This window comes from Palaemon carinicauda, chromosome 20 (assembly GCF_036898095.1).
Source record: "Palaemon carinicauda isolate YSFRI2023 chromosome 20, ASM3689809v2, whole genome shotgun sequence".
In the NCBI taxonomy this organism is placed as follows: Eukaryota; Metazoa; Arthropoda; class Malacostraca; order Decapoda; family Palaemonidae; genus Palaemon; species Palaemon carinicauda.
In genome coordinates, this window is record NC_090744.1 from 72,106,605 (window position 1) to 72,127,422 (window position 20,818).

General features: G+C 40.0%; 1 protein-coding gene across 1 annotated transcript in view; it reads left to right on the plus strand.

The window, feature by feature from the left end:
- The window catches only part of LOC137614307 (beta-catenin-like protein 1), a 259,883-nt gene extending 240,358 nt beyond the window's left edge, over window positions 1-19,525 (plus strand). Inside the window, exons 10-11 of the mRNA XM_068344059.1 lie at window positions 15,943-16,129; window positions 16,598-19,525. Coding sequence (XP_068200160.1) covers window positions 15,943-16,129; window positions 16,598-16,692 — 282 coding nt within the window. The 3' untranslated portion in view covers window positions 16,693-19,525. The remainder of the gene's footprint in view (window positions 1-15,942; window positions 16,130-16,597) is intronic.
- Window positions 19,526-20,818: the final 1,293 nt, after the last annotated feature.

Consider the following 20,818-nt stretch of genomic DNA (forward strand, 5'->3'; position numbering starts at 1 on the left):
CTGCGAAGGCGACGAAGGGACAGTCAAGGACGAGGCCAAGCTCTCAGTCCTTGGTGTCACCAAGGGCGACGGTGGGGGCTGTACAGGAGCTGGAGAAGGTCGATCAGGGCTCTTCCTTCTTTTTGAAGGGGGAGCAGGCTCCTCACAAGTAGCTGAAGAAGATTGAAAGTGCTTTAAGATCTTGGTGGATGCAATCTTGCTCCCCTTGCACTTGCATCGAATGTTGTGGATTGGCAATGTCTGGACCTCGACATCGGTAGTCCGTAGGCCAGCCATGGTGAAAAGCTGGATTCTTCGTTGCTTGTAGGCGTTGCAGTCGTCACAGCCGCAGGTCGAGTCCTGATAAAGGTCTTTGCAATGACGATCATTACGTTCATAAAGAGACCATACCCAGTCGCCAAGGTGGTACACGGACATGGCGGCGAAACTCTACGGTGACCGCTACGAGAATTTTACTTGGAGCAGCACCGAGAGCGAGAGCAGTTGCAAGGCGTTGATGTTGAAGTCAGCACGAGTGGCGGCTGAGTCCGTGTCCGTAACTAGGAAACGAAGGAAAATTTAGTGGAAACCTATGAATGTGCAAATTGGGTAATTAAATGTAAATGACAAATTTAGAAGATAACATTACAAAGTGTCTGAAAACCGCGAATATTGATTTGTTAAAAGATTATATAAATAATTTCCTAAGCTTTATAAGCAAACATTACAGAGCTAAATCTATAAATTATCTTACATCGGCAACAAGAATGAAACTCCAGTTAACGGATATTCTAATTGCATATAGTTCGTTAATAGGGTATTAATTTGGAAGGATTGACTTGAAATCCTATAATATACTAATTTTAATTACGGTATATACTTTTATGTTTAAGTAAAATGGGATCATTTACCGTTAATTTTTTCTTGATTTATTTATAGTACTCTGGCAGTTGTTTACATTTTTGCCAAGAGATGGCGGTAGATGTAGTTGCTAATATGTAAACATCGAGTGAATTATTATATAAACATTGTGTTAAAACTCACGAATTGTGTATAATTTTTATATTTTCTTGAACGAAAATGCAGTTTATTTTATAAACTAAAAACAAATATCTTAGTAATCATTGGTATTTTAGGAAATATGAAATATCCTTGCATAGAATGCCTTAATCAGCTGATTTGGAAAGCATAAACATAAACAATGGAAAAGATTGTAATTCGCTGTTTTTATTTACAAATATGATACTAAAATATGAATAGTACAAGCATTATTATTGGATACAGTTAGGTGAAACACTAGTTTAATTAAAATCTGGTGTATTTAAAATATAGCTAGAAAGGGCATTAATGGATTATGTGTTGATAACTAAAAGAATGTTTGGAAGATTGAAAGACGTGCACGTGTTTAGGGGTATGGCTAACGGTATGTCTGATCATTTTTTGGTGGAAGGAAAATTAGTTGTAGCAAAAGAGTGGGGGAATAGAGTAGGTGGATGTAAAAGGGAGATAGTGAGGGTTGAAGAGCTAATAAAACCGGGGGTAAAAAGTAAATATCAGGAAAAGTTGAAAATGGCATATGACGAGGTGAGAGTAAGAGAAACTGGTGATTTAGAGGAGGAGTGGAAGTTAGTAAAAGAAAATTTTGTTGGGATTGCAAGTGATATATGTGGCAAGAAGGTTGTTGGAGGCAGCATGAGGAAGGGCAGTGAATGGTGGAATGAAGGAGTGAAGGTAAAAGTGGAAGAGAAAAAGAGGGCTTTTGAAGAATGGCTGCAGAGTAATAGTATAGAGAAGTATGAAAAATATAGAGAGAAAAATGTGGAAGTAAAGCGCAAGGTACGTGAGGCAAAGAGGGCAGCTGACCTGAGGTGGGGTCAGGGATTGGGTCAGTCATATGAAGAGAATAAGAAGAAGTTTTGGAAAGAAGTGAAGAGAGTAAGGAAGGCTGGCGCAAGAATTGAAGAGACAGTGAAAGATGGAAATGGAAGGTTATTAAAAGGAGAGGAGGCAAGGAAAAGGTGGGCGGAATATTTTGAAAGTTTGCTGAATGTTGAGGATAATAGGGAGGCAGATATAATTGCTGTTCCAGGTGTTGAGGTGCCAGTGATGGGAGATGAAAATGAGAGAGAGATTACAATAGAGGAAGTGAGGAGAGCACTAGATGAAACGAGAGTAGGAAAAGCATCTGGTATGGATGGTGTGAAAGCTGAGATGTTGAAGGAAGGGGGTGTGACTGTACTTGAATTGTTGGTGAGATTGTTTAATATGTGTTTTGTGTTGTCAATGGTACCAGTAGATTGGGTTTGTACATTTATTGTACCACTATATAAGGGTAAGGGAGATGTGCATGAGTGTTGTAATTCAAGAGGTATAAGTTTGTTGAGTGTAGTTGGAAAAGTGTATGGTAGAGTAATGATTAATAGGATTAAGGATAAAACAGAGAATGCAATCTTGGAAGTACAGGGTGGTTTTAGAAGAGGTAGGGGTTGTATGAATCAGATTTTTACAGTTAGGCAGATATGCGAGAAATATTTAGCAAAAGGTAAGGAAGTGTATGTTGCGTTTATGGATCTGGAGAAAGCATATGATAGAGTTGATAGGGAAGCAATGTGGAATGTGATGAGGTTATATGGAGTTGGTGGAAGGTTGTTGCAAGCAGTGAAAAGTTTCTACAAAGGTAGTAAAGCATGTGTTAGAATAGGAAATGAAGTGAGTGATTGGTTTCCGGTGAAAGTGGGGCTGAGACAGGGATGTGTGATGTCGCCGTGGTTGTTTAACTTGTATGTTGATGGAGTGGTGAGAGAGGTGAATGCTCGAGTGCTTGGACGAGGATTAAAACTGGTAGGCGAAAATGACCATGAATGGGAGGTAAATCAGTTGTTGTTTGCAGATGATACTGTACTGGTAGCAGACACAGAAGAGAAGCTTGACCGACTAGTGACAGAATTTGGAAGGGTGTGGGAGAGAAGGAAGTTGAGAGTTAATGTGGGTAAGAGTAAAGTTATGAGATGTACGAGAAGGGAAGGTGGTGCAAGGTTGAATGTCATGTTGAATGGAGAGTTACTTGAGGAGGTGGATCAGTTTAAGTACTTGGGGTCTGTTGTTGCAGCAAATGGTGGAGTGGAAGCAGATGTACGTCAGAGAGTGAATGAAGGTTGCAAAGTGTTGGGGGCAGTTAAGGGAGTAGTAAAAAATAGAGGGTTGGGCATGAATGTAAAGAGTTCTATATGAGAAAGTGATTGTACCAACTGTGATGTATGGATCTGAGTTGTGGGGAATGAAAGAAATGGAGAGACAGAAATTGAATGTGTTTGAGATGAAGTGTCTAAGGAGTATGGCTGGTGTATCTCGAGTAGATAGGGTTAGGAGCGAAGTGGTGAGGGAGAGAACGGGTGTAAGAAATGAGTTAGCGGCTAGAGTGGATATGAATGTGTTGAGGTGGTTTGGCCATGTTGAGAGAATGGAAAATGGTTGTCTGCTAAAGAAGGTGATGAATGCAAGAGTTGATGGGAGAAGTACAAGAGGAAGGCCAAGGTTTGGGTGGATGGATGGTGTGAAGAAAGCTCTGGGTGATAGGAGGATAGATGTGAGAGAGGCAAGAGAGCGTGCTAGAAATAGGAATGAATGGCGAGCGATTGTGACGCAGTTCCGGTAGGCCCTGCTGCTTCCTCCGGTGCCTTAGATGACCGCGGAGGTAGCAGCAGTAGGGGATTCAGCATTATGAAGCTTCATCTGTGGTGGATAATGTGGGAGGTTGGGCTGTGGCACCCTAGCAGTACCAGCTGAACTCGGTTGAGTCCCTGGTTAGGCTGAAGGAACGTAGAGAGTAGAGGTCCCCTTTTTGTTTTGTTCCATTGTTGATGTCGGCTACCCCCCAAAATTGGGGGAAGTGCCTTTGGTATATGTATGTATGTATAATTTTTTTTCTACAGGGAGAGGTGGGGCTAGCTGGGTGGGGAGAGAGGAAAGTGGTGCGAAGCAAGTCCAGTGCAAAGGAGCGCTGGCTACTGTATTTGTAATCATAACACCGCGAGAGTTTTTATTGTGAATAAATTAATTTTTACTTAATAGGTATGGTCGTTTCCTGTGTAGCGTATAAGTGAAATCGCGAAGAATAAACTCGCGTAAAGCGGGGCTGGCTGGACGAACAAATAACATATAAAAGTAGTTTGGATTTTTCCTAGCTATACAAATCCGAGTCTTTTAAAGTTAAACTTCCCACCTCAACAACCCCTCTTAATCCAGAGCCAAAGGTCAAAAGTGAAGAGATTTTGAGACAGATGGGTGGAGCTTCTCACTTGTGCTCACCTTCTGTTGACATCGTTAACGATGTCAACGGCCATTCTAGCTCTGCTGAAGACATTCTCTATTTTAAAGGACTCAGGTTTTCATAGTTAGGAAAAATAAAAAATTACTTTTAAAATTAATTTCATTATTATTTGTACTGTAGTTTACAGCTGCAGGTTACTTGGTGATTACATATTTGTTCCTAAGGAAATACAAAACTTTTGTACTAAAATGTGAGTACTGTGACTATGTAACAATCATTGTTATTGGATTCAGTTATTTTGAAACATCAACATTCTTAAGATCCTGTTCGTTCTAAATACAGCTGTACTCAATGGCCACAATAAATGGACTTGTATGTTTGGTCAACGGCATAGCCTGACCCACATTACAGGTAGTCGCCGACTTACGACGGAGATAGGGACCGATAGATTCGTCGTAAGTCGAGTTCGTCATATGTCGAACTAGAAAAGTGAAGTTTCTGTAGATTTATTATGATCCGTTATGATTCAGCAATCATCTGGATCATATTTTATCAATATTTTCTCAATGTCCATCGTTATTCCATTTTCTTGTTTCATAGGATATCATATGCTCTATCAATGCATTTTTGTATTCTATTTATCAATTTTGGAAGCATTTTACAATTGAGTACTGAAAATCTTGTTTACCTTTGGTTATGATCAGCTGATCTGAAAGTGCCGCTACCTAACGTATCAAAATATGGCGTACATACATGTGGCATATTTTTTTTTTATATAATTTCTTAACTTATTAGAAATATCTTCATGGTGAATATTACATCAGCGCCAATATGTTACAGGAAATCGGTTTCCATACAGTTCATCTAATGATTAGGTATAATGCGAAATCATTGTAGCTCTTTCTGTGTGTGTGTGTGTGCGCTCGCTCTTGCAATCTCATACGGGTATTTCATTTTTAAAGCTTCATACAGTATTCTAGTTCAATATTCACATTTGTTACTCCTTTAAAAATGTTGAATGCCTCTATCAACTGTCGCCTTAGCTGTCGAGTTTGTAGATCAAATAAGTTCAAACCTTCCATCCTCCGTCTATATCCAAATTGCCTTAGTGTTGGAACTAGTTTGGTAGTCCTAGATTGTACTGCTTCCAGTCTATCTATATACTTCTGAATACCTGGAGCCCAGAATTGTACTCTGTATTTTAGATGGGGTCTTACTAGTGAAGTGTACAGCTGTAGTACAGTGTCTTTGTTTCTGTATTTTAATTGTCTTTTTATGTAACCTATTAGTTTTTGTGCCTTCTATTCAGCTTTTATGCTTTGTTTGGTGAACTCTAAATACTTGTTGATAATAATACCGACATCTTCCTCCTGGTCCACACATTCTATTTCATTACCCAGCAGTAATGAGAGAGAGAAAGGGGGGGGGACAGTTTATATGCTCTGTACTACACAAATATCAATCTTTGTAAAGAAAATCTATAATGACTGAGATGGTTTGGGCATGCTCTTCGTACTCCCCAAGAGAGATTAGTTCACCAATCGTTCAGCTGGGCTCCACAAGGCACTGGAAGAGCTGGAAGACTCAGACCTACTTGGCTAAGGACTATGAAGCACGAAGTAGGAGATGATGAATGGAGAAGTGTTGAATTAAAAGTTCAAGATAGAGGCGACTAGCGAAATCTAACCAAGGCCCTTTGCATCAATAGGCGTAGTAAGGGATGATGATGATGATGAGAAAATATTTCTGACCAATAACAGAAAGTTAGGCTATTCATTGACGATTAAGGAACCTAACGTACATTTGAAAACCCACAAGGAAAATAAAAAATAAAGTTTTTATATATCGTGTACTAAACCAAAATAATGTTTTAATATACCCTGTAATTTGTATAGGAAAGCCATACAGTACTGTTTAAAATATATGACTTCAAAATACTGCCGACTCGGTACTGAATGAGGCTATTCATTGCCAGCCTCGGAACCCCACATCATAGGTAAATAAAATGGCCTATTATGTAATGTTTTTATTAGTTATTTAAGAGTTATTTTTGGGTTTCTAATTTCAGTATGTATTTATTTAATCAAAACTATGTAAACTGTGATAAAAGACCCAGTAAAACCAATATTATGCAGTACTTAGTGTGTTAATTATCCAACCGTAGGGAATAGGCATTGAGTTTTTAGGTTAGGTTAGAAGTTATCCCACCCTAGGGCACCATATATATGCACTTTTCGTAGCTGTCTCTGTTACCTAAACCTTGCGAAGAGTGGGGCTGACCATATTTTTATTGAAGGGAAGAAAATGGGAAAATCTCAAGATTTTACGGGTAAAGGTCGGTTAAAGTGAACTTTTGGAGAATAAGAAGTATGAAAATCAGTCGAGTTTAGAAATAAGAAATCTTATTACTTTATTAAAATCCTTTTTTTTTTTAATAATATCTGATTTTTTTTAGTAATATCTGATTTTTTTTATTCAAACATGAAAAGATATGAAAATTTATTGATAAAATAATACAGCATATATTGTATAGCAAATTGGAATGATATGAAAATTTTATCTTCCCAAATTTTTATATATAAAATTGTCTTTCAGTGGTCTTTTAGAGAAAAAAAAAATTGCCAAGAAACAAAAAGGTTTCAAAGTTTGAAGTAATTATCAAAATAACTTTGTTTCCATGCTCTAAACCTACAAGTCACTGTCTTTTTTTTTTTTTTTTTTTTTTTCTAAATATAAGTCACTACCATCATTAGTGTTAACGATTAACATCACTGTCATCAGGAGGATAATTACCACATTATTATCTGTTAGAGTTACCCGATATTCATCATTATTTATCTACAGTAATAAGAAAAGAAATGAAATATGTGCAAATGTAAGCATATGACCCATCTGGTTGCATTAATATGAGCTTTCCATCTTCTCCAGTTACTACACCTCATCCATGCTATTAGTTAATATCATTCCTTTTTTAAAACTATTAGTTTCCATTCGTGCTCTCCTTATTTTCCTCTAGGGCTGTTATTTTTCCCTAAGCAAAATGAATTACATTTCAATAACCCTTCATAATTGTAGTACTTGTTTAGTTTATTGCAGGAAGCAATATCAACTACACTTGGATCAAATGTAAATACTTATTTAAAGGTTTAAAAACTGTTCATGAACAGCATAAGCAAGGGACAGGACAATGTCCCAGAGACTGACCATATACATATGATCAGAGTCCAAGTCCCCTTTCCATCTAGCTAGGACCAGGGAGGGCAAGGCAATGGTTGTTGGTGACTTTGTAAATGGATTTATAAGTTCCCCACCCCTCCTCATCCCTTTGCTAGGATGGTGAGGTTGTAGACACTACAGTACTAGAAATTATCAGGCTTGAGCTAATGTCGAACCCAAGTCAAACAGATTGCCAGGCAAGGGCATTTTGATTACGCTACCACAACGCTGTTTGGTTGGGATACTTTATTGAGAAATCGGGGCTGAGTGGGTGCGCACGCTATTGGTAGATACTGTATCTGGGAGGTAGAGGAAATGCAAAGGGACCGAGAAGATAGTTGGATGATTAGATGGTATAAACAAAGGAGACATGTTAAACTGTGGAAACTGCAGAGGAATAATTCTGTTTTAGAACTTGTATTCAAGATGCTAGAAAGAATAGCAGAAGGAAAGTTAAGTGATTTGGTAAATATACATAAGAATCAGTTTGGGTTTATGAGAGGAAAGAGCACAGTAAATGCTATTTTTATAGTAAAGCAAGTTCAAGAAAAATACTTAAAAGGAAACAGAAAAGTTTATTTTTTCTTTTTTTTTGTGTATCTTTTAAAGGCAAGTTTAAGAAAGAGAGGAATACCAGAGAAGTTGGTAAGGTTAGTGATAATGATGGAGATTGGTTTAAGAGAGTTTGAGAGAAGGTTGATTCAGATAAGCTAAGATCAGAGTTTGAGTAGAGTTCCGGTAGGTTGAAAGAAGTGTAAAGCATCTTCATTTTTTACTTGAAGGCTACTGTGATGCAGTTTATGCAATCTGTCCTGATTTTTCAATCCCATGCTGTGCCCTAATTTGAGCCAGCTATTACAAGCAAAAGAGAGCCTTGTCCTTCTTTGGAAGAGGATTTTAGTTCTTCTCTTTCTTGTTCTTTATCAGTGAACAAAGATTTTGGTAACATGGTCAAGACTTCTACTTTGATGCCAGCTTTAGCATCCAAGACTCTTATAGCAGCTCATAAGCCCACAGATTCTAGAGCCTAACAATTCATTGCCTATGGGAGTATACACTTTACTGGTAATAGAGGCAGTCAATTGTTTACCCTTTGTAGATATTCTTTACGCCATTTTAACTCTCATTTTTTAGGCAAATAGCCATGCAATAAGATTGTTACCAGAAGCTAAGTATATGCTTTGCTACCAGCTTAAATAACTTTCTTCACTCCCCTCACACTGGCTGTTACCATGGACAAACACCATAGCAGAATACAGCTTGCAATGAAAAGTGGTAACATCATCACAGCGGGTACAGGGCTAGTGATAGCTCTGTGACAACTGTCAATATCCCAATAAATAAATTGAAAGGGTACAGTCTGTTGAGCACATGCTGGTGTGCTGCTGAAAATTTGTTGATCATCGCTGGAACTATTATCTTGATGATAAATCCATCACTGAAATTTTAGAAGGGAATGTTTATGTAGATGCCCTTCGGTATCTGCATGAGACCTGTTTTTAGTGAAGATAATTTTTTCAATATTAAACTTACCCGATGATCATATAGCTGTCAGCTCTGCTGCCCGACAGAAAAAACCTACGGGCGGAATACGCCAGCGATTGCTATACAGGTGGGGGTGTACATCAACAGCGCCATCTGTCAAGTAGGTACTCAAGTACTCGATGTCAACACAGAACCAATTTTCTCTCTGTCGTGCCACTGGCAAGACCTACTAAATACGCTGTTACTAACTGGATTTGTTTTCACAACTTTTTGGTGAAGTACACTATTTCAGTTTTGAGCTTTCGCTGTGCAGGGGTTTTATCTTCATTTCAAAACTTGAACTCGTTTTGGATAGTTTTAATTATGGTGACAAAGAGAGTATGGACTCTCTTTCACTTTTAAATGGCCGACCCTTCCCTTAGACGGAAGTGTGTTTAGGTTTTTAGTAATTTTGCTTAACACGTTGTAGATCTATATTTTATATCTCTCCGCCTTTATTAGGCCTCTTCGATTAACTTTCCTTTTATTATAAACATATAGAAATAAATTTTTTTGTTTTGTTTATATGCGACCTTTCCTGATAGTAGGCGGTCCTGACTTGGAACCGAAGTTAATCAACGTTGAGCCCGTTATATCGTATTTAACCTTTTAAGAATTTAAAACTTTTTAAATTTAATGTTTTATGAAAGAATTTCTTTGATAGTCTCGTACTGTTTTCAAAGATGAACTAACGTTTAGTTTTTAGTCTATGCAGTTGTTGGCGTTCAGGACGTTCAACATGCGCTCTATCGTTACGATAGAGAGAGAGTGTATCACGGTTTCACTTTGCAGTAAGGGTAAACCGATTCTAGCGTTTCGTTCATTCTTTCTTAGCTTAAATGGTTTAAATTCTAAATTAAAGGAACTTTTTATTTGGAAAACCTTTCAGTTTTTTTCCTTTAGCAAATATCATGTTTTGACGATATATAATTGGGCTCTTCTCTCAGGTGCGAAATCTAGAGAGAAAGAGAGAGATAGAGACGGAGGGAGAGAGAGGAGAAAAAACGTTTCGTTCAAGCGGGTAACGTTGTTCTCGTTTTTCTCTCCTCCCTAGTCGCTGTAGGGGAAGAAGGTAAAACGTTTCTAGGGTTTTATTCTTGTTCCCAGGCTATGTGCGGTGAGAGATTGTAAACGTAGTTTATTTGATCTAGTGTTTAGTCTCTTTCCCAGCCACTGAATTCTTTATCTTTATATATGTTTTCTGTTGCATTATACGACTGTTTTCGCAATTACTACCTTTTAATGAAGGGTAGGATTGCGTGTTTCAGTTAGAAATCAGTAAAAGTTTCGATTTCAGTGAAGTAAGTGCAAAACAGAAAATCAAAGTGATAAAGTGATATGCGCAAAGTGTTACAGTGTTGCGTCCGAGGGTTCGTCTGTTCGTGCCTGTCGTTCACCTAGTCCGGGACCTCTTGCAAGCTCCCAAGCCCAGGGGAGAAGTAATGTCGAACGACTTATGGGTTCCTCAGGCCTTGATCAACGAACAGACGTTTTTCCCTCCGTGGTTTCGGGCGTATCTACCCAAGATCGCCCCACCCACACAAAGACGAGAGAGCCCATTTACTTCTCGTCTGCGGAAGAGGTTTCTCGTAAGAAACCTTGGACCAAGGTCTCGCAGCTTATTAAGTGCAAGTCGGTCCCTTCCGCGCAAGTCCAACGGCCCAGGTGTAGCCACTGGGTCAGTTCGGACTCGCTGCAGTCATCCGACGACTGCACACCTCCCAAGAGAGGCAAGGTGGTACCGCAACAGGCAGTAACTCCGTCTGTTGCCGCACCCGCTGTTTTAGACCCTCAGTCACAACGGACAGTAGCTCCGTCTGTTGCCGCTTTTGTAGATCCTAAGTGGTCTTTACTGCAGTCTATGCAGACTCAGTTAGCTGCGGTTATGCAGGAGTTTCGTGCGGAGAAAGTTAACGCTGCACCCGTTAGCCTACAACCTGCCACGGTTGTGCGCCCAGCTCACGCTGAGGCTGCCTGCTCCCACACTCCGACTGCGGAGAAGGTTGACGATGCACCCGTTTGCCTACAACCTGCCACGGTTGTGCGCCCAGCAGACGCTGCGGCTGCCTGCTCCCACACTCTGGCTGTGAGAGCTCCTCCACCCATGCGCAGTCGTCCCTGCCAGACGCATGCTGACTCCCACAGATGCACGGAGCACTCCGTTGACGTGCGTGTGCTACCACAACAACAGGAGGGTGGAGTTAAGCTGCCGTGTTTTGACACGGTGCGTCAGCCTCCGCAACCCACTGTGGTTACCGCCACTCGCCCGCAGCAGACTAGTCAGTCAGGAGTTGAGGCTTCCCCACACAGCTTTGGTTGTTGCCAGCTCACAGACTGTCAAGCAGTTACATAACGTTGCCTTCTGGTCTGCTACTTATGCACCAGTGCTGTATGTCCTCTTGTAACTGCTGCTCCTCGTTCGCCTCACGTCAGAACTTACACTAGGCCTAGCTACTTCGAAGCCGTTGTTGTTAAGCTAGTGCTCTCTCGCTCTCCTAGAGAGCGTTACGTCGGCTAGGCGACTGGTTTTTGCACCAGGAGGAGTTTTAGGGATACAGCCTTTTGATTTCCCTTCTTTTTATCTGGCTTATAGAGCGAGAGTCTGATAGGACACGAGAGAAGTTCTCAGCTTGGGAGTTCATGCCTCTGCCCAGGTAGACTTCTCAATTCTGGTAGACTCGGCCAGGCGCATAGCCAGGAGACGCTCCAGTTGTTTACAGGTCAACTTCTCAACTTTTGTCGAGCCTTTGAAGTTTTGCTGTACTATTATGTCACACATAACAAGGCTTCCAGGGATGGTAAATGGCTCCGCTTCAGTCGCTAACCCCGTCTGTTGCCACACCTGCTCCCGTAGACCCTGGGCTTTGCTGCAAGACATGCAGTCCAAGCTTGTGTCCTTGATAGAGGACTTAATACGGAGAAGAACCTTCTGGCCAACAACCTTCCTACCGGTTGGTTGTGCGCCCTGTTGACGCTGAGGTATCTTACTCGCGTCCGCCAGTTGAGGTGGTTCCTCCACCGATGCGACCCAGTGTGGGTTGCCAGTCGCACGTTGACGTTAAGCGACGCTCGGAGGTGGTTGTTGACGTTCAGTGTGTCACTAGGAAGACGTTCAACAACCAGCAGAGGTGACTTGTTGTGACGCAGTGCGTCAACCTCAGCAACCCGGTAGGGTGTTGACTGCACAACCCAGACAGTCTAGACAGTTTCGGGTTGACGCTGTTCTTCCTCGCGTCCCCATGGTTGACAGTTCACAGACTTTGCAGCAGTACCATGATATTGCGTCCGGCTCCGTCACGCATCCACCAGTGCGACCGGATTCAGCGAGTCAGACGTTGCCCACTCCGTTGCTGTTTCCTCATCAGTTTCGGATGAGGAACCCTCTGATGAGGACGTTGCTGAACAAGACGATCAACCCCCAGCCCTGCTATCCATCCAGAAGATGCTGAAGAAGGAACGCTGCCCTGTCAGGCTGTGGATGAGTCTGGTTAGGACACTGTCATCCGTGGTTCATTTTGTGTCACTAGGAAGACTACACCTCCGTCCTCTTCTATACCATCTAGCTTTCCACTGGAAAAAGGACAAGACGCTAGAAGCGGTCTCGATTCCGGTTTCCGGAAAGATAAAGTCTGGTCTGACTTGGTGAAAGGACTTTTTCAACCTTAGAAAGGGTCTTCCCCTGACTGTTCAGACTCCCAACCACGTTCTCTTCTCGGACGCATCGGACGTAGGCTGGGGTGCGACATTAGACGGTAGGGAATGCTCGGGATTATGGAACTCGAGTCAAAGGACAATGCATTTCAACTGCAAGAAGCTACTGGCAGTACGTCTGACCTGGAAAAGCTTCAGGTCTCTCCTTCAAGGCAAAGTGGTGGAGGTGAACTCGGACAACACACGACTTTGACGTACATCTCCAAGCAAGGAGGGACCTACTCTCTGACATGGTACGAGATCGCAAGGGACCTCCTCACCTGGTCAACAGGTCTAGACTTTTCACTAGTAACGAGGTTCATCCAAGGCAACTTGAATGTCATAGCAGATTGTCTCAGTCGGAAGGGACAAATAATTCCAACAGAATGGACCCTCCACAAGGATGTATGCAAGAGACTTTGGGCCACCTGGGGCCAGCCAACCATAGATCTCTTCGCAACCTCGATGACCAAGAGGCTCCCAATAGTTTGCTCACCTATCCCGGACCCAGCAGTAGTTCATATAGATGCCTTTCTACTAGATTGGTCACATCTAGATCTATATGCATTCCCTCCGTTCAAGATTGTCAACAAGGTACTGCAGAAGTTCGCCTCTCACGAAGGGACAAGGTTGACGCTTAGTTGCTTCCCTCTGGCCCGCGAGAGAATGACTCACCGAGGTACTTCGATGGCTAGTAGACGTTCCCAGAACACTTCCCCTAAGGGTGGACCTTCTACGTCAGCCACGCGTAAAGAAGGTACACCAAGGCCTCCATGCTCTTCGTCTGACTGCCTTCAGACTATCGAAAGACTCTCGAGAGCTAGAGGCTTTTCGAAGGAGGCAACCAGAGCGTTTGCTAGAGCAAGGAGAACATCCACCCTTAGAATCTACCAATCGAAGTGGGAAATCTTCCGAAACTGGTGCAAGTCAGTATCCGTATCCTCGACCAGTACCTCTGTAACTCAAATAGCTGACTTTCTCTTATATCTGAGGAAAGAACGATCTCTTTCAGCTCCCACTATCAAGGGTTACAGAAGCATGTTGGCATCAGTCTTCCGTCACAGAGGCTTAGATCTTTCCCACAATAAAGATCTACAGGACCTCCTTAAGTCTTTTGAGACCACGAAGGAGCGTCGTTTGGTTACACCTGGTTGGAATTTAGACGTGGTACTAAGATTCCTTATGTCAGACAGGTTCGAACCGCTTCAATCAGCCTCCCTGAAAGATCTCACCTTTAAGACTCTTTTCCTGATATGCTTAACCACAGCTAAAAGAGTCAGTGAGATTCATGCCTTCAGCAAGAACATCGGATTCTCATCCGAAACGGCTACATGTTCTACAACTTGGTTTTCTAGCCAAACACGAGCTGCCTTCTCGGCCTTGACCAATATCGTTCGATATTCCAAACTTATCGTATGGTTGGAAATGAACTAGAAAGAGTATTATGTCCTGTAAGAGCTCTTAAGTTCTATTTAAAAACCTTTACGAGGCCCGTCTGAAGCTTTATGGTGTTCGGTTAAGAATCCATCTTTGCCTATGTCAGAGAATGCTTTATCCTATTTTATCAGACTGTTAATACGAGAAGCTCATTCCCATCTGAATGAGGAAGTCCAAGCTTTGCTGAAGGTAAGGACACACGAAGTTAGAGCTGTCGCAACTTCCGTGGCCTTTAAACAAAATAGATCTCTGCAAAGTATATTCGACGCAACCTATTGGAAAAGCAAATCAGTGTTCGCGTCTTTTATCTTAAGAATGTCCAGTCTCTTTACGAGAACTGCTACACTCTGGGACCATTCGTAGCAACGAGTGCAGTAGTGGTGAGGGCTCGACCACTACAATTCCCTAATTCCATAACCTTTTTAATCTTTCTCTTGAAATGTTTTATTATTGTTTTTGGGTTGTCCGGAAGGCTAAGAAGCCTTTCGCATCCTACTTGATTTGGCGGGTGGTCAAAGTCATTTCTTGAGAAGCGCCTAGATTAGAGGTTTTGATGAGGACCTTTAGTATGGGTTGCAACCCTTGATACTTCAGCTCCTAGGAGTCGCTCAGCATCCTATGAGGATCGCGAGGCTCAGTAAGGAAGACGTACTTAAAAAGGCAGAGTAATTGTTCAAGTCGACTTCCTTACCAGGTACTTATTTATTTTATGTTTGTTATTTTGAATAACTGCTAAAATGAAATACGGAATACTTAGCTCATAATAATGTCAACATGTATTGCTGGTCTCTACCCACCCCCCTGGGTGTGAATCAGCTATATGATCATCGGGTAAGTTTAATATTGAAAAATTTTATTTTCATTAGTAAAATAAATTTTTGAATATACTTACCCGATGATCATAAATTAAAGGACCCACCCTTCCTCCCCAATAGAGACCCAGTGGACAGAGGAGAAAATTGGTTCTGTGTTGACATCGTGTACTTGAGTACCTACTTGACAGATGGCGCTGTTGATGTACACCCCCACCTGTATAGCGATCGCTGGCGTATTCCGCCCGTAGGTTTTTTCTGTCGGGCAGCAGAGCTGACAGCTACATGATCATCGGGTAAGTATATTAAAAAATTTATTTTACTAATGAAAATAACATTTTTTCTAACTGATTTTTGTAAATGTATGAATGGTATGCCATAATTTATCAATGTGCCTTTTTTAATAATATTTTAATCAGATTCTACAGTATATTTTAAACATGATTAGATATTCTTGACAGTGCTGAATTATCTCACTGGTCCCAGTGCATATCACCTGACTTAAAAATGTTGATACAGAATATCATAACATTTTGGTGATACTTCAAGCAGAAAATCTTTGTTTGGGTTTTTCATGAACCAGACCTATAATTTAAAGGATGCCAAAGAAATGGTATTTTTGGATATTTTTTTTTCTTATTTCTAGTGACAGGGTACCTTAAAAAAGGATACCTTGGTACCTTAAAAAAGGATACCTTAGGGTGACCAGATAAGCAACCAAATATACTGGCCCTTTTCTGAAAAAATATTTCAGAAGTACTCTGCATGTACTGAGAATAAGGATACGAAGAAATGGAAAAATTATTCTTTGGACGATTACAGGGATAACGTAGAATGCTTTTAATTAATGTCCACTTTCGTTAAAAATCCTAGAGGGAGGCGGAAATGGGGAGGAATTTTAAAGCTTGGTCGGCTTCTGGGTATACAGTAGATTACATTCTGTACCACACAGCAGTACCAAGCTTAATAATGCTTTATTTTTTTGGGTAATCAATTTTTTCTTTAATTTTACAGGCTGAAAATTTAAGTGAAGATGAATTATACATAAGACGACTAGATGGGGGCCTCTTCACACTTCAGCTCGTAGACTATATTATGCTTGATGTTTGTGCTACAGGACCACCATCCATTAAAAGGAGAGTCTTGAAAATTCTGAATTTACGAAATGCATCAGTTAAGACAATCAAGAATATAATGAGAGGTAAATTCCTTTTTAAATTTCTTGTCCACAGAAGTCCCATGTAATTTAGATGAATTTTATCGAGTAAGAAATAGGCAGCATGACTTGAATCCAAGGTAGCCAATTTGAATTTGTTCAACATCTCTTGATTCAATTCTATGGAGCTCATTTTAAGAACTTCATAGTTTTTATCAAATTAGATATAATCAAGTATAGTTTTTAAATTATCCCTGGCCAACTGAGGGGAGCCTTGCATTAAATTTATATGAAAAATGTCATCTAGTAGTCAATTCATTTTTTTTTTAATATCTTTATATTCAGATGCATTTTGAGATTTTTGTTTTGGGAACATAGGTTTACTCTGCATATGTTTATAGACCTCTTTTCCTTGTATCTCCATATTTGGTATAGTTTTGCTGCATGGTTATTACCATTGATGTACCAGTGACTTGCATGCCAATAAAATTCAGTTTATAATTTTCCTTGCAGAGTATGCCAGTAATTTGGGAGATTCCAATACAGAGGAGCAAGCAGAGGAGCAAGACAAAATCCTAGACCTCTTGGATAAATTTCAAAATACATAAAAGTTTTTATTTTGTTTCTGTATGCAGTTTATGGAAGTTAATCGTACCTACTTTGAGATTACCTATGACGTTTATGACTCTTATGTTAGAGATTGTGGGAGTTGGCTAGTGCCATGATTCTTGATGGTGCAGTAAATTTTTTAAATTGTTTATATTCATGTTTGGTAGAAATCCATAGGATTCTAATTCTGAAAGTAGTATTGTTTTTATTTTTAAAAGTGCTCATTATAAGTACTGTATAGTAATACTGTATTATGTTTATAAATATGTAGACTTTTCATGCCTTTGAATTTTCTGAATATACAGTATTATTGTTTTTTACTTGAGCTAGTAAGAAATATAATTTGGTTCATGGTGATGAAATTTTGAGTAAGTTAGCCTTTTAGTGATTTGGTGTAAATGCAGTGTCCAAGTATACCTAGTTATCTATGATTACCTTGATTATATATGTTTTTGATAGCACATTGATAGATATATCTCACTGGAGGAAGACATTAATTAATCACATTCTCATAAAAAAATATATTATAGATCAGAAAAGGATTCTAGAATTGTTACACCAGTACCTGGAATGCATTCTTCCTTAACATTGAGCTAGTTCCACATTTTGAAGTGCAATGTTGGAGAAAAGTCTTTTTATCCCAAGAATTTCATATTGAATATACAAGGCAATGCAAATTTCAATTGATAATGTCTTCTATCCCATGAAAATGACAAGTCTGATAAATATTGTATTGTACTATCCTTGGGCTTGGCCAAAAGATTTGTTCTTAAATGAAGTGAAACTCGAAACAAAGTAAATTTTAAGAATTTTTATATTTAATGAAAAAAAGAAATACAGAAAGGAAGAAAGCTATTCAGGTGGGGCCAGAGGTTTACTGCTAACAACTTTAGCATAGTACTATCGATAGTTTGCCACACAGAGACAACTGTAAATGATATCACATCAATGTGGTTTTCTAGTCTTGAAATAAGTAGAATCTGTTTAAGAGTAACGAACAACACTGCTAGAACTCAGAATCTCTGATCTATTTTATATGTAATGTGTATTTATGTGATGTGAATATGAAATGTTATTTGGAACATCATGTGTCATATTTGATCCATGAAATTTCTTAGTCTAATTAAATGTTCAAGGATTTCTGAGAATAGAAATCTTTTGTAAAAAAAAATCTTATCCTTTGAATACTGATGTTTGTGAAGTAAAGTAATCTTACCAAAGCCACATTGAAACTTATTTTGTTTCTCAAAAATTTATAAGTTTGATAAGAATGAGAATAAGTGGGACAGTTTGGGTATTTTTATCATTGGAAAAAGAAGATTTTTTTCTTAAAATTATAAAATATTTCCTCTGGGTGGTTTACATTCTAAGTTAACGGGCTAGGTACTAGAAAGAAGGACCGTTTTGCCTCTGTGAATAACCAGTGGTGTAAGGGGGTTGTTCATGTAAAGTTTTCCATGTTCATTATGAAAGGATAATATTAATTGGGGTTTTCAGTAATTAAATGAATAAGTGCCTAGATAATTGCTTTGTCTCTCTCTCTCTCTCTCTCTCTCTCTCTCTCTCTCTCTCTCTCTCTCTCTCTCTCTCTCTCAGCTAGAAACTGGGGAGTGCAATTAAGATATTTTTTAGTGTTGAAATTTTTTCTAGGTACTACATTCATTTATGTTTCTTATAAAGTACTCTACCATATAGCATAAGAGGTGAGCTATACTGTTTTTTTAACCGAGGTACATTTGCACTCACTCACTTGGGTGCCCTTTTAGCTCAGAATAGGTTAATACTAGTTTATTGGTTGCTAGTATTTTCTCTGAATAGAATCATTGTTTCCAAGTAATTACTATGTAATGTGAATCGAAACTTATTTACTAACCCAAATTTTTCCCTCAGATATATGTTATGTCAATAGATAATGTTAACGATTAAAAAGATTATAAAGGATTATGATAGTAAGTAAATTTAATAACAACACTCACTGAAGTCAACAACAGGAGCTTGTTTTAGGATGCATAGTTTTGTAACTTTTCACATATTTTAACACAAATTGAGATAAATTACACAAAGCATAAGAAACAAACTTTCTTTAAATACCAGAATCTATTAAAATCATAGAATTAATAAAACTTGCTATAGGTGAAAACTTATGGGGAGGTAAAAGGAGCAATCTACTGTACATTCCTGCCCATATTTGACAATACAGTAAGCTGTTCCTTTTATCTCCCCGCTAGTTTTTATCAATAGCGAGTTTTATGAATTTCATGTTTTTAGTCGCTTTTGATATTCAAAGAAAGCTTGTAATATGTTTTTTCTTATGCTTAGTGTAATTCAACCTGATTTGTGTTAAAATATGGGAAAAGTGGCAAAATTGTGCAGTGTGCACCTGAAAAAAAGTTCCTATCGTTGACTTCAGCGGTTGTTGTTATTAAATTTAGACTTACAATCACAATGCAATACTTTATAATCTCTTTATTTGTTAACATTATATATTGGCAAAACATATATCTGAGGGAGAAATTTAGTTTAGTAAATTAGTTTCCATTCAAATTACTTGGTAATTATTTGGAAACAATGATGCTATTCAGCCAAATACAGTACTTGCAACCTATCAGCTAGTACGATACTCTTCCCGAGTTAAAAGAGCACCTCAGTGAGTGAGTGCAAATGCACCTCATTTATTAAAAACAGTATAGTACTTTATATAAAAATTACTTGGCATAATTCTAATCAGTAAAGAGTTGATTATTAGAATTTTTTTTGGTTACTCAATTGAACATTATATTTGTTTTTTCAATATTAATCTTACCCGATGATCATGTAGCTGTCAACTCCGTTGCCCGACAGAAATCTACGGTCGGGATACGCCAGCGATCGCTATCCAGGTGGGGGTGTACACAACAGCGCCATCTGTGGTCAGGTACTCAAGTACTTCTTGTCAACAAGACCTCAATTTTTCCTCTGTCGTGCCGCCGGCAAGACCTACATGGATACGCTGTTGATTTTGGAGTCTTTTGTTCACGTTTTGGTGATGTATTTGCTCTGAAATTTAGCCTTCGCTGTTCAGGAAGCTTTATCCTTAGCTTAGCAAGCTTTTGGAATTAATTTGATTCATTGGTTAACGATCTTTGCTTTATTTTGGAATTCCCCCTTGACTACCTCTAAATTCAAGATGTCTGACCATTCCCAAGTTCCTAAATACAGGCAGTGTAGTGTTAGGACTTGTAATAGGCGTCTTCCGAAGGCCTCTATAGATCCTCACACCGTATGTTCCAATTGTAGGGGAAAATCCTGTCAATTGGAAGATCGATGTGGGGAATGTGCTGGGCTTTCGGAATTCGATTTTAATGAATTCCTCAGATATACACGTAGGTTAGAGAAGGAGAGAGATAGGAGGAGTTCTTCTCGCTCTGTGGATTTTTCCTCTCCCCATGCCCCTCAACCTTTTCCTTCCCCTGTGGTGGTGACTCCCGAACCTGCTACGAGTGCTCAGCCTGCAATGGCTGATATGTTGCGTGCCATTCAGGCTCTCGGTGATAAGGTGGAGTCGTTGGTTAGTGACCGCAATCAGCTCTTGGCAGATGTCAGAGAGCTGAAAGCGAAGAGTGCAGTGGGAAGTGTTAGTGCTAGTGCTGTGCATAGTGTCAGTGTCAGTGTTGCGCATGAGGGTACATCTGTGCGTGCCAGTCGTCCTCCCAGTCCGGGACCTCTTGCAAGCTCCCAAGCCCAGGGGAGAAGCAATGTCGAAGGACCAAAGGGTTCGGCAGGCCTTGATCGGCGCACGGATGTATCCTCAGTGGTTGCGGACGCATCTGCTAAGGATCGTCCCTTCCACTCCCAGACGAATGAGCCCTTACATTCCTCGTCTGTGGAAGAGGTTTCCAGGAGGAAACGGTGGACCAAGGTCTCACGACCGCTCAAACGTAAGGTCCCTTCCGAGCTAGTCCAACGGCCCAGGTGTAGCCACTGGGTCAGTTCGGACTCGCCGCAGTCATCTGATGACTGCACACCTCTCAAGAGAGGTAGAGTGGTCCCTCAACAGGCCTCTGCTCCGTCTGTTGTTGCTCCTACCACTGTAGACCCTAAGTGGTCCATGCTGCAGACTATGCAGTCTCAGCTTGCGGCTTTTAT